We start from the raw sequence: 12941 nt of genomic DNA, 5'->3' as shown, positions 1-12941 counted from the left end.
TACATTTCTAGACATCTTTGAAAAGCGAGTCAGGTAAACACCTTTTTTGTCTTAAAGGGGCAGTGTTGTATTTTGAGACAGGCTTTTAAAAATATTTTTATTTATTATATTTAATCTTTATTTAACTAGGCTTTTAAAAATATTTTTATTTATTATATTTAATCTTTATATAACTAGGCTTTTAAAAATATTTTTATTTAACTAGGCAAGTCAGTTAAGAACAAATTCTCATTTACAATGACGGCCTACCCCTGCCAAACCCGGACGACGCTGGGCCAATTGTGCGCCGCCCTATTGGACTCCCAATCACGGCCGGATGTGATGCAGCCTGGAATCAAACCAGGGACTGCAGTGACCCCTCTTGCACTGAGATGCAGTGCCTTTGACCTTGAATAAGCTAAGTAGCCAATAGGCAGAGTAGCATAATTTGTCTGTAATAATTGTATTGGAATAATAATGGATTTTATTTCATGTGGTTTCTTACAAACACACATTTTCAGTCACCTGCTTGACTGAAAGACAAGTGGATAAACAGGTTAATGTCATGACTTGCATGTTTTTTTCAGAAGTCTCATGGAATGTAGGCCTACATTGAACACCACACATTGGCTGCTACTGTAGGCTGAATGATAGAACAGCTATTTCCATGTTAAAATGTTATGGGATGCATTTTCTCCATTGTTTTTGATGGTAGACCACTCTTAAAACTGTAACTTAAAGCGGCTACAGCCTCAGTGGTCACAGTAAAACAGTAACTTAAAGCAGCTACAGCCTCAGTGTTCACAGTAAAACTGTAACTTAAAGCGGCTACAGCCTCAGTGTTCACAGTAAAACTGTAACTTAAAGCGGCTACAGCCTCAGTGTTCACAGTAAAACTGTAACTTAAAGCAGCTACAGCCTCAGTGTTCACAGTAAAACTGTAACTTAAAGCAGCTACAGCCTCAGTGTTGACAGTAAACACACACTGGAAGTTGCACTGAATTTTCACAATGTTCAAATATGCACTCAGCAGACCTGAAATGCCAGATTTTTTGGGGAGGGAACATTGATTACAGTTCATATGAGGAATTGATAAAATGCAATTGTGTTCGTTGTCCGTAGCTTATGTCTGCCCATACCATAACCCCACCGCCACCATGGGGCACTCTGTTCACAACGTTGACATCAGCAAACCGCTCACCCACACAATGCCATACAGGTAGGTGGTCTGCGGTTGTGAGGCAGGTCAGACGGCTTATGGTAGAGAAATTTGGTAGATGAAATTAACATTACTTTCTCTGGCACAACTCTGGTGGACATTCCTGCAGTCATCATGCCAATTGCACACTCCTTCAAAACTTGAGACCTCTGGCATTGTTGTGTGACTAAACTGCACATTTTAGAGTGGCCTTATTGTCCACAGCACAAGGTGAATTTGTGTAATAATCATGTTTAATCAGAGGCAAACGCTCACTAACAGGGATGTGAACTAAATTTGAGAGAAATAAACTCTTTCTGCATATGAAACATTTTCTGGGATCATTTTTATTTCAGCTCATGAAAAACATAGGACCAACACTTTACATGCTGCGTTTATATTTTTCGCTCAGTAAAGTTTATCCCCTTTTGGACCCTGATGAGATCATTGAGAGTGACAAGACACCAGACAATCTGTAACCTTTGTATACCATTCATTCACCATATGAGACACTTGACGCCACGAGTAAAAGGCTTGGAGACCGAAAGGAATTGCACCATGAATTGTAGATGTTTGAAATATCTTATTACTGTCATGGATCGCCAGACATGCATTTGCATCCAAAGATTAGCAAGCTGAAAAATCTACACACTAATCTGTTAAGCGAGACACACCTACAGTCAGATCAGTGTGTGTTATAAGCATCCTACTCAATAATGTACTCTCTTCTCACGATTGAAGTCTCAAACCAAGCACTACTTTTAAAATTATTTTATGTATTAATACAGTGTTATATTTAGAAATGTGTTGCAAAGAACAAAAACATTTAACGTAAATAAAACTAAAATAAATAATGTCAGCCACACAGGAAAAAGAAAACTAGTGTGTTATCATCATATCAAAATAAAATAGTACTGATGTGCCATAATAAATAGTCTATTAGTACAAAAATACATTTCAATAGAATGGAGCTTCCAGCATCACAAATAGAGGACGGGACCGCTCCTTAAAGCAGCTCCCCTCAAGTACAGATCTTTTTAAATTATTTAAACCAAGCACTTTTTCTATTTTTGTTTTGTAAATAAGAAGAAAAAAAAGTTATTTCTGATTGTTAGAAATTTCTTTTAAGTAGTAGTGTTGTGTGGGTATGTAATGATGGTAGAAAAGTTGGATTTTATTACTGCTTACTGTAGGTCAGTTCCAAGGCTCACGGTAGGCATGTATAACCAGAATACAAACACAACCAATTAAATCATCACTTTCTCTCTTCTTTTTTTTTTTTTAAGAAACATTAAAAAAAAAAACTTTTATACAAAATAACAAATGTAGAAAAGTTAATTTACAGCGAACCAAAGCCATTTGCTAGCATTATGTACAGCCACAATTTAAACATGTTTTTGTTTGTAGTATTTTCTCAAACTTCAATATGCATAGCAGGAAAAGAAAGCATTACCGTTTCATCAGCCTCATATTATTGTATGCTAAATCCAAGTTCACTGATATAATGGGTTGAAAATGCAGAGAAATGCTTTTAATTTTATTTCTTTTTTTAAACTTCCATAATTGATCAATCACTACAACTTAAAAAATCTGTTTTTAAGTAAGTCTTTATACTGAAAAAGAAACAGTTACTATGCAGATAAGGCAGCACTGCTTGCAGTGCAAGATGGGACTTTTAATGTGTTTCAACTTAGTAGTAAGCAGGCTTCTGGACCTGAGTCATAGCACATGCATAGATGTAGACAGCTGCAGGAGTTTGGCAAATCAAGTCAGTTACATGTATCTACGGTAAAACATAACTACAAAAGATTCACTTCTTCTAAACATGGAGAGAGAAAGCCCGTTTGACCAATCAAACAGGGGCATCCCAATGCCAATACTTTACCTTCAGTCTTCAGTATTATATCTTCATAAACGACGCCTACAGTACTTAAATCTCCAATCTTCCTTCAAAACCCTTGTTGAGATGAGATCATCTGCAAGTCCTTAGCTATCCTTCAAGAGAGAAACGCATGACCACAGACAACCTCACAGACAAAAACGTTTTTTGCATATATCGACTTTTCTGTTTGTGAGTGCATACATTAAATTGGAAAATTTCCGTTGCAATATTATTATTTTTCTCCCCAAGAATTCTCCTTATCTAGAATTTTTTTCAAAAATGTTATTTTTCTTGCAATTTGCTCAGACTTGTTAAAAAAAAAAAAAGGCTAAAAATTTCAAAATGAGATCATTCTTCAGTCAGTCTGTGGCACTGTTCATGCATTCCAACAACAGCTCAATTTTTTAAATATAATATATTATAGTTTTTAAAAGTTTTTATTTTTTGCAAGCCTTTAGTTAAAGCACCAAAAAAAGGGGGGGAGGAGGGAGCACAGCACTGGGATAGGATGCTGCGTTGAGACTCCTCCCATGTTGGGAGACCCCTCCTACCTTGTTGAGTTTTTTTTTTGGGGGGGGGGGGCGCAGTAAACAACGCATCAATGTTCAATATTCAAGAATCAAGTTCGTGCTTCATCAAGTCAAGCAGTGCTGCCCCCTGCTGCCTGGGAGTGGGACAACGGGGCAAGGTGGTCACAGCAGCAGGAGAGGAGGGCAATGTTTCAGTCTGTGGCTGCCCCCTGATCTAACACATTCAGTAACAGGCCAGCTGTCTCCCTCTATGTTCAGAAGTGGTCGATGAGCACAGACACACAGTTGGCTCCTACCAGGTAGTTGGGGTCTCCTGGGAGAGACTTGTTCTGCCATGTCTTGGAGTCACCTGAAGGAATTAGAGAAACAGGAACACAGTTAATGGTCAGTCGGTCGGGTTGGTTGTTTGTCTTTTCTTATTGTGCTGTTCTTTCCATTTGTTTAAGGCCCAGTGTTATGTTAAGAGTGATCTACAGGCCGTAAATAACAGCATACGCTGACGAGAACTTACACAAAAATCATCATGTGTGTGAGGAATGTACGTGCAGTGCCTTGCCAAAGTATTTCTAAACATTGTATTGTGTTAAAGTGGGATTAAAATGTATTTCATTGTAATTTTTTTGTCAACAATCTACACAAAATACTTAACCCCAACACTGACTGTAATACAGTATCCCAATCCTAATACAGTATCCTAACCCCAACAATGACTGTAATACAGTATCCTAATCCTAACACTGACTGTAATACAGTATCCCAATCCTAATACAGTATCCTAACCCCAACACTGTCTGTAATACAGTATCCTGAGTTTCCTGGCCATGGACCCAAAACATTGATGTTTTGTTCCCCGAGCCACTTAGTTATCACTTTTGCCTTATGGCAAGGTGCTCCATCATGCTGGAAAAGGGCATTGTTTGTCACCAAACTGTTCCTGGATGGTTGGGAGTTCTCGGAGGATGTGTTGGTACCATTCTTTGTTCTTAGGCAAAATTGTGAGTGAGCCCACTCCCTTGGCTGAGAAGCAACCCTCACATGAATGGTCTCAGGATGCTTTACTGTTGGCATGACACAGGACTGATGGTAGCGCTCACCTTGTCTTCTCCGGACAAGCTTTTTTCCGGATGCCCCAAACAATCGGAAAGGGGATTCATCAGAGAAAATGACTTTACCCCAGTCCTCAGCAGTCCAATCCCTGTACTTTTTGCAGAATATCAGTCTGTCCCTGATGTTTTTCCTGGAGAGAAGTGGCTTCTTTGCTGCCCTTCTTGGCACCAGGCCATCCTCCAAAAGTCTTCGCCTCACTGCGCGTGCAGATGCACTCACACCTACCTGCCTGTTGCCATTCCTGAGCAAGCTCTGTACTGGTGGTGCCCCGATCCCGCAGCTGAATCAACTTTAGGAGACAGTGCTAGCGCTTGCTGGACTTTCTTGGGCGCCCTGAAGCCTTCTATACAACAACTGAACCGCTCTCCTTGAAGTTCTTGATGATCCGATAAATGGTTGATTTGGTGCAATATTACTGGCAGCAATATCCTTGCCTGTGAAGCCCTTTTTGTGCAAAGCAATGATGATGGCACGTGTTTCCTTGCAGGTAACCATGGTTTACAGAGGAAGAACAATGATTCCAAGCACCACCCTCCTTTTGAAGCTTCCAGTCTGTTATTCGAACTCAATCAGCATGACAGAGTGCTCTCCAGACTTGTCTTCGTCAACACTCACACCTGTGTTAACGAGAGAATCACTGACATGATGTCAGCTGGTCCTTTTGTGGCAGGGCTGAAATGCAGTGGAAATGTTTTTGGGGGATTCAGTTCATTTGCATGGCAAAGAGGGACTTTGCAATTCATCTGACCACTCTTCATAACATTCTGGAGTATATGCAAATTGCCATCTTACAAACTGAGGCAGCAGACTTTGTGAAAATTAATATTTGTGTCATTCTCAAAACTTTTGGCCACGACTGTACATACTCAAAATATTTTGTTACTAAGTGTTACATATTTGTTAAAAACTGTTACACTATGTCCATACTCAGCTACTTAAACTTTAAAGCCTTCAAATGGACCAGTAATACACTACCGTTCAAAAGTTTGGGCTCACTTAGAAATGTCCTTGTTTTTGAAAGAAAAGCAATTTTTTTGTCCATTAAAATAACATAAAATTGATCAGAAATACAGTGTAGACATTGTTAATGTTGTAAATAACTATTGTAGCGGGAAACGGCAGATTTTTTATAGAATATCTACATAGGCGTACAGAGGCCCATTATCAGCAACCATCACTCCTGTGTTCCAATGGCACGTTGTGTTAGCTAATCCAAGTTTATCATTTTAAAAGGCTAATTGATCATTAGAAAACCATTTTGCAATTATGTTAGCACAGCTGAAAACTGTAGTGCTGATTAAAGAAGCAATAAAACTGGCCTTCTTTAGACTAGTTGAGTATCTGGAGCATCAGCATTTGTGTGTTTGATTACAGGCTCAAAATGGCCAGAAACAAAGAACATTCTTCTTAAACTCGTCAGTCTATTCTTGTTCTGAGAAATGAAGGCTTCCATGCGAGAAATTGCCAAGAAACTGAAGATCTCGTACAACGCTGTGTACTACTCCCTTCACAGAACAGCAAACTGGCTCTAACCAGAATAGAAAGAGGAGTGGGAGGCCCCGGTGCACAACTGAACAAGAGGACAAGTACATTAGAGCGACTAGTTTGAGAAACAGACGCCTAACAAGTCCTCAACGGGCAGCTTCATTAAATAGTACCCGCAAAACACCAGTCTCAACGTCAACAGTGAAGGCAACAAATTGACAACTAGAATGCCATAGGTCTGCAAGGCTGTAATTGCTGCAAATGGGGGATTCTTTGACGAAAGCAAAGTTTGAAGGACACATTTATTAATAACCTTGTTAACGTTTTGACTATATTTCCTATTCATTTTGCAACTAATTTCATGGAAAACAAGGACATTTCTAAGTGACCCCAAACTTTTGAATGGTAGTGTATGTTAGGTGCAACACAGGCTGTTTTCATAATCCTCACATTGTAACTACTGTGGGAAATAACTAATTAGGTGATACAAATGTTCAGATTGTTATAAAACCCCATAAAGAAAATGCAATGTTGTGACTAGAAAATGGAATAACTGGAACCTGGAAACCAGTAGATGAGATTATTCAAAAGAGTGATAATGACAATGAACAAGCCAGATCTCTCTTTTGCAGGGTTGGGCTCAATTCCATTTCAATAGTTTTTAAAATATTAGAATTAAAGAGTTTCTCATTCTTGGGTTTATTGAGAAATAAATGGGGGAAAAATGCAAAAAAAATGCAAATGTTTGACTTAGAATTTCCATTTACTTGACTGACTAAACTGACCCCAGACCCTGATCCCCAGCGACACCCATAGAGTTGGAAACACAGCCCGCCCCTTATCAAATGTACTCTTATCCAACTCTATGGTGACCCCTCCTCAATCACAACACCAACCAATCACACAAGCCATTTGAAGCCCCGACCCAAACCCCAAAAGGACAGATAGAGGACAGCGTACCCGACGAGGAGTCGGAGGATTTTAGAGCAAAAGACCAACCATCGGGGGTCATAGACGCACAGTGAGGTAGACGCAGCTCCACCGGCTTCAGGAACTGAAGACCGTGAGGCCCACACATCACCAGAGGGCTGAGCAGGGTCTCTCCTGGATGGAATAGACAGAGGCAAGAATGATATATTTTCTATTTTATCTTTAGGAGAACGGAATTCTGCTCTCCTTTTCATAATTAAGATAGACAGATCTTGAGAAAGGGGGAAGACAGTTGAACGGGATGGAAGATGGAGATGAAAGGGGGATCTTGAGAAAGGGGGAAGACAGTTGAAAGAGATGGAAGATGGAGATTGACCAAGGGGATCGAACCCCTGTCTCCAGGGTCCTGAGTTGGCAGGACTGCTGCTAGAGCAACAAGAGTAAGATGTACTATCCAGCGGGAATAGTTTAATAAGAAAACACCAGACACATACCTTTCTCCTTGTCCAGGGGGGGCAGGATGCTGTTGTCCCGGCAGACCTTGAAATAGATCTCCTGTTCTATGCTGTCTGGGATGGCTCCCTGGGGGATGATGATGCTGACTCCCGTCTCGATGGAGCTCAGCACCCCGCCGTTACAGTTGAAGATCCCCCGGGCCGTGGCCACCACTGTGTGACCTTCATCCTCCTCATCATCATCCAGAACACTGGGGTAGAGAGGAGAGAGAGTTGTGACTGTTAGTTACTATCTATACTGTATAGAACACTGGGGTAACGAGGAGAGAGAGATGTGACTGTTAGTTACTATCTATACTGTATAGAACACTGGGGTAGAGAGATGTGACTGTTAGTTACTATCTATACTGTATAGAACAATGGGGTAGAGAGATGTGACTGTTAGTTACTATCTATACTGTATAGAACACTGGGGTAGAGAGATGTGACTGTTAGTTACTATCTATACTGTATAGAACACTGGGGTAGAGAGTTGTGACTGTTAGTTACTATCTATACTGTATAGAACACTGGGGTAGAGAGGAGAGAGAGTTGTGACTGTTAGTTACTATCTATACTGTATAGAACACTGGGGTAGAGAGTTGTGACTGTTAGTTACTATCTATACTGTATAGAACACTGGGGTAGAGAGTTGTGACTGTTAGTTACTATCTATACTGTATAGAACACTGGGGTAGAGAGTTGTGACTGTTAGTTACTATCTATACTGTATAGAACACTGGGGTAGAGAGTTGTGACTGTTAGTTACTATCTATACTGTATAGAACACTGGGGTAGAGAGTTGTGACTGTTAGTTACTATCTATACTGTATAGAACACTGGGGTAGAGAGTTGTGACTGTTAGTTACTATCTATACTGTATAGAACACTGGGGTAGAGAGTTGTGACTGTTAGTTACTATCTATACTGTATAGAACACTGGGGTAGAGAGTTGTGACTGTTAGTTACTATCTATACTGTATAGAACACTGGGGTAGAGAGATGTGACTGTTAGTTACTATCTATACTGTATAGAACACTGGGGTAGAGAGTTGTGACTGTTAGTTACTATCTATACTGTATAGAACACTGGGGTAGAGAGGAGAGAGGTGAAAGGGGGAGGGGCTGATCTAGAGTGGGGAGAAGGTAGAGGCTAAACAGTGAGTCATGCCAACAGCAGGCTACATAACCAGGTCCCTACATAACCAGGTCCCTACATAACCCTGCTACATAACCAGGCCCCTACATAACCCTGCTACATAACCAGGTCCCTACGTAACCCTGCTACATAACCCTGCTACATAACCAGGTCCCTACGTAACCCTGCTACATAACCAGGTCCCTACATAACCAGGTCCCTACGTAACCCTGCTACATAACCAGGCCCCTACATAACCCTGCTACATAACCAGGTCCCTACGTAACCCTGCTACATAACCAGGTCCCTACGTAACCCTGCTACATAACCCTGCTACATAACCAGGTCCCTACATAACCAGGTCCCTACGTAACCCTGCTACATAACCAGGTCCCTACATAACCCTGCTACATAACCAGGCTCCTACATAACCAGGCTCCTACATAACCAGGCCCCTACATAACCAGGCCTCTACATAACCAGGCCTCTACATAACCAGGCCCCTACATAACCAGGCCCCTACATAACCAGGTCCCTACGTAACCCTGCTACATAACCAGGCCCCTACATAACCCTGCTACATAACCAGGTCCCTAAATAACCCTGCTACATAACCAGGCTCCTACATAACCAGGCTCCTACATAACCAGGCCCCTACATAACCAGGCCTCTACATAACCAGGCCTCTACATAACCAGGCCCCTACATAACCAGGCCCCTACATAACCAGGTCCCTACATAACCCTGCTACATAACCCTGCTACATAACCAGGCCCCTACATAACCCTCCTACATAACCAGGCCCCTACATAACCCTGCTACATAACCAGGTCCCTTCATAACCCTGCTACATAACCAGGCCCCTACATAACCAGGTCCCTACATAACCAGGCCCCTACATAACCAGGCCCCTACATAACTCTGCTAAATAACCAGGTCCCTACATAACCAGGTCCTACATAACCCTGCTAAATAACCAGGCCCCTACATAACCCTGCTAAATAACCAGGCCCCTACATAACCCTGCTACATAACCAGGTCCCTACATAACCCTGCTACATAACCAGGTCCCTACATAACCCTGCTACATAACCAGGTCCCTACATAACCCTGCTACATAACCAGGTCCCTACATAACCAGGTCCCTACATAACCAGGTCCCTACATAACCCTGCTACATAACCAGGCCCCTACATAACCAGGTCCCTACGTAACCCTGCTACATAACCAGGTCCCTACGTAACCCTGCTACATAACCCTGCTACATAACCAGGTCCCTACGTAACCCTGCTACATAACCAGGTCCCTACGTAACCCTGCTACATAACCCTGCTACATAACCAGGTCCCTACATAACCAGGTCCCTACGTAACCCTGCTACATAACCAGGCCCCTACATAACCAGGTCCCTACATAACCCTGCTACATAACCAGGCCCCTACATAACCAGGCCCCTACATAACCCTCCTACATAACCAGGTCCCTACATAACCAGGTCCCTACATAACCAGGTCCCTACATAACCAGGTCCCTACATAACCCTGCTACATAACCAGGCCCCTACATAACCAGGCCCCTACATAACCCTGCTACATAACCAGGTCCCTTCATAACCCTGCTACATAACCAGGTCCCTACATAACCCTGCTACATAACCAGGCCCCTACATAACCAGGTCCCTACATAACTCTGCTAAATAACCAGGTCCCTACATAACCAGGTCCTACATAACCCTGCTAAATAACCAGGCCCCTACATAACCCTGCTAAATAACCAGGCTCCTACATAACCCTGCTACATAACCAGGTCCCTACATAACCCTGCTACATAACCAGGTCCCTACATAACCCTGCTACATAACCAGGTCCCTACATAACCCTGCTACATAACCAGGTCCCTACATAACCTTGCTACATAACCCTGCTACATAACCAGGTCCCTACATAACCAGGTCCCTACATAACCCTGCTGCATAACCCTGCTACATAACCAGGCCCCTACATAACCCTGCTACATAACCAGGTCCCTAAATAACCCTGCCCCTACATAACCCTACTACATAACCAGGCCCCTACATAACCAGGCCCCTACATAACCAGGCCCCTACATAACCAGGCCCCTACATAACCCTGCTACATAACCAGGCCCCTACATAACCAGGCCCCTACATAACCCTGCTACATAACCAGGTCCCTACATAACCAGGTCCCTACATAACCAGTCCCCTACATAACCAGTCCCCTACATAACCAGGCCCCTACATAACCAGGCCCCTACATAACCCTACAAGGTCATAAACATGCTATCTCAGATGTATTATTATTGCCATTGCTTGTATATGATGTTCAAGACAGGTAATGAGTGTTTTGGTGTATCCCCAAGAGAGGTGGAGCTAAAGGAGTCCTCTCCACCACAGAAGCAGTCAGAGGTCACTACAAGGTCAGAACTAAAGTAGTCCTCCACCACAGAAGCGGTCACTACAAGGTCAGAACTAAAGTAGTCCTCCACCACAGAAGCAGTCACAGAGGTCACTACAAGGTCAGAACTCAGAACCATGATTTAGTACATCTGTAAATATGGCCATTGCCTGTATGATGATGCTGCGGATGTTCCAGTGATTTAATGAGTACTGTATGTACCGTTTGTGGGTATCGGGAGGCTGGGGCTAGAGGCATAACAACGAGGTATCTGCTAAATGACCATATTAGAACAACCATGCCAAACAAACACCTTGTCAAGAGGTTTGGAACTCTTGGGTTACCCGTTAACAGTCACCTGACCAGGGTTTGAGTCCCCCCTCCATATCCTTACCTGACAGGTATGGCCTTGGGAACAGCATTGTTGACTAAGTTGTTGTGCTGCTGGTACTTGGGCCCCCTGTTGTCCATGGTGCGTGTGAACGTGTCCAGTCCACTGTCGTGGTCCAGGGCCTGAGGAGACAGCGCCGGCTTGGTCCTGCTGTTGTTGTTGACCACACTGGGTTTGGGGTTGCTGCTACTGATCAGGAGGTCGTTGGGGAGGAGGTTGTGGTTGAACTTGGGGCTCTCAAACTTCCTCTCGAAGGGCCGGGCCGAGGAGGTGTAAGACTTAGGGACATATCGGTTGTAGCTTTGTGGGGTGGGGGTGGTTCCAGGGGTTTTGGGGGGTGCGTCGGTGCCGTTGACCCCCACTGGGGACCTCTGGGCCAGGTAGGGCTGGGAGGGGAGATCCTGGAGGGTAGAGGGGCGAAGGCCGGAGAGATCGTGTTTGGGAGAGGCGCTGAGGAGCTGGTCGGGCTGTGAGTTCACTAGAGAGAGAGGAGAAGGGATGTGAGTTCACTAGAGAGAGAGGAGAAGGGATGTGAGTTCACTAGAGAGAGAGGGGAAGGGATGTGAGTTCACTAGAGAGAGGGGAAGGGATGTGAGTTCACTAGAGAGAGGGGGGAAGGGATGTGAGCACTGTGATACAGCCTAGATGCAGCCTTTACACTTCTATACAGCCACAAGTCTACCACACTATTACATGGTAGAGATGCTTTTAGTAGCCACTAGAAAATCACAAGTGAATTCTCAGTACTTTGCTGGATTAAAAAGGCTACATGACATTATCATGGTTCGTTACCATCATTGGTGGTGAGTTTGGGCAGGCTGTTGGGTGGTACGGCAGGGCTGGGGGGTCCGTACTGGGAGACAGGACTGATCTGGGGGAGGGGCTCGTACCTCTTCTCTACCGGACTCACCTTCTCCACAGACTCCGCCCTAAAACACAGATACGACAGAAGGTGTTTGAGATCATCGCAGTGGAATTGTGCAGAGTCATTTAATCTACTAATCAGTGTCACCTTGAATTTCCAATAACTCATTATGCGATGAAGATGAGCAGCTCTGCCTCAGGACATGATCCCCTCAAAACGCTGTCAGTCAGCCTGATCTCTGACCATATTGATTGTACTTCCCCTCTCAGATCTACAGTACACATGTGCCTTGGGGCTGGGCATTGATTTGGGTCGTGTGTACCTGTTGTAGGGGTTATGGGTAGTGTAGTGTACTTGTTGTAGGTGTCATGGGTAGTGTAGTGTACTTGTTGTATTTGTTTTATGGGTAGTGTAGTGTACCTGTTGTAGGGGTTATGGGTAGTGTAGTGTAGTGTACCTATTGTAGGGGTTATGGGTAGTGTAGTGTACCTATTGTAGGGGTTATGGGTAGTGTAGTGTACCTGT

The 12941-nt window shown here is 43.4% G+C and overlaps 1 protein-coding gene across 1 annotated transcript in view; it reads right to left on the bottom strand.

Moving 5' to 3' along the window:
* Positions 1-3843: 3843 nt before the first annotated feature.
* tjp1b (tight junction protein 1b) overlaps positions 3844-12941 on the bottom strand; it is a 70970-nt gene continuing 61872 nt past the window's right edge. Inside the window, exons 23-27 of the mRNA XM_038998565.1 lie at positions 12344-12480; positions 11555-12029; positions 7606-7817; positions 7142-7285; positions 3844-3938 (exon numbers count right to left, since the gene is read on the bottom strand). Of these exons, the coding sequence (XP_038854493.1) occupies positions 3844-3938; positions 7142-7285; positions 7606-7817; positions 11555-12029; positions 12344-12480 (1063 nt within the window). The remainder of the gene's footprint in view (positions 3939-7141; positions 7286-7605; positions 7818-11554; positions 12030-12343; positions 12481-12941) is intronic.

Source organism: Salvelinus namaycush, chromosome 8 (assembly GCF_016432855.1).
Source record: "Salvelinus namaycush isolate Seneca chromosome 8, SaNama_1.0, whole genome shotgun sequence".
Lineage (NCBI taxonomy): Eukaryota > Metazoa > Chordata > Actinopteri > Salmoniformes > Salmonidae > Salvelinus > Salvelinus namaycush.
This window is presented reverse-complemented; position numbering and strand designations above follow the sequence as displayed.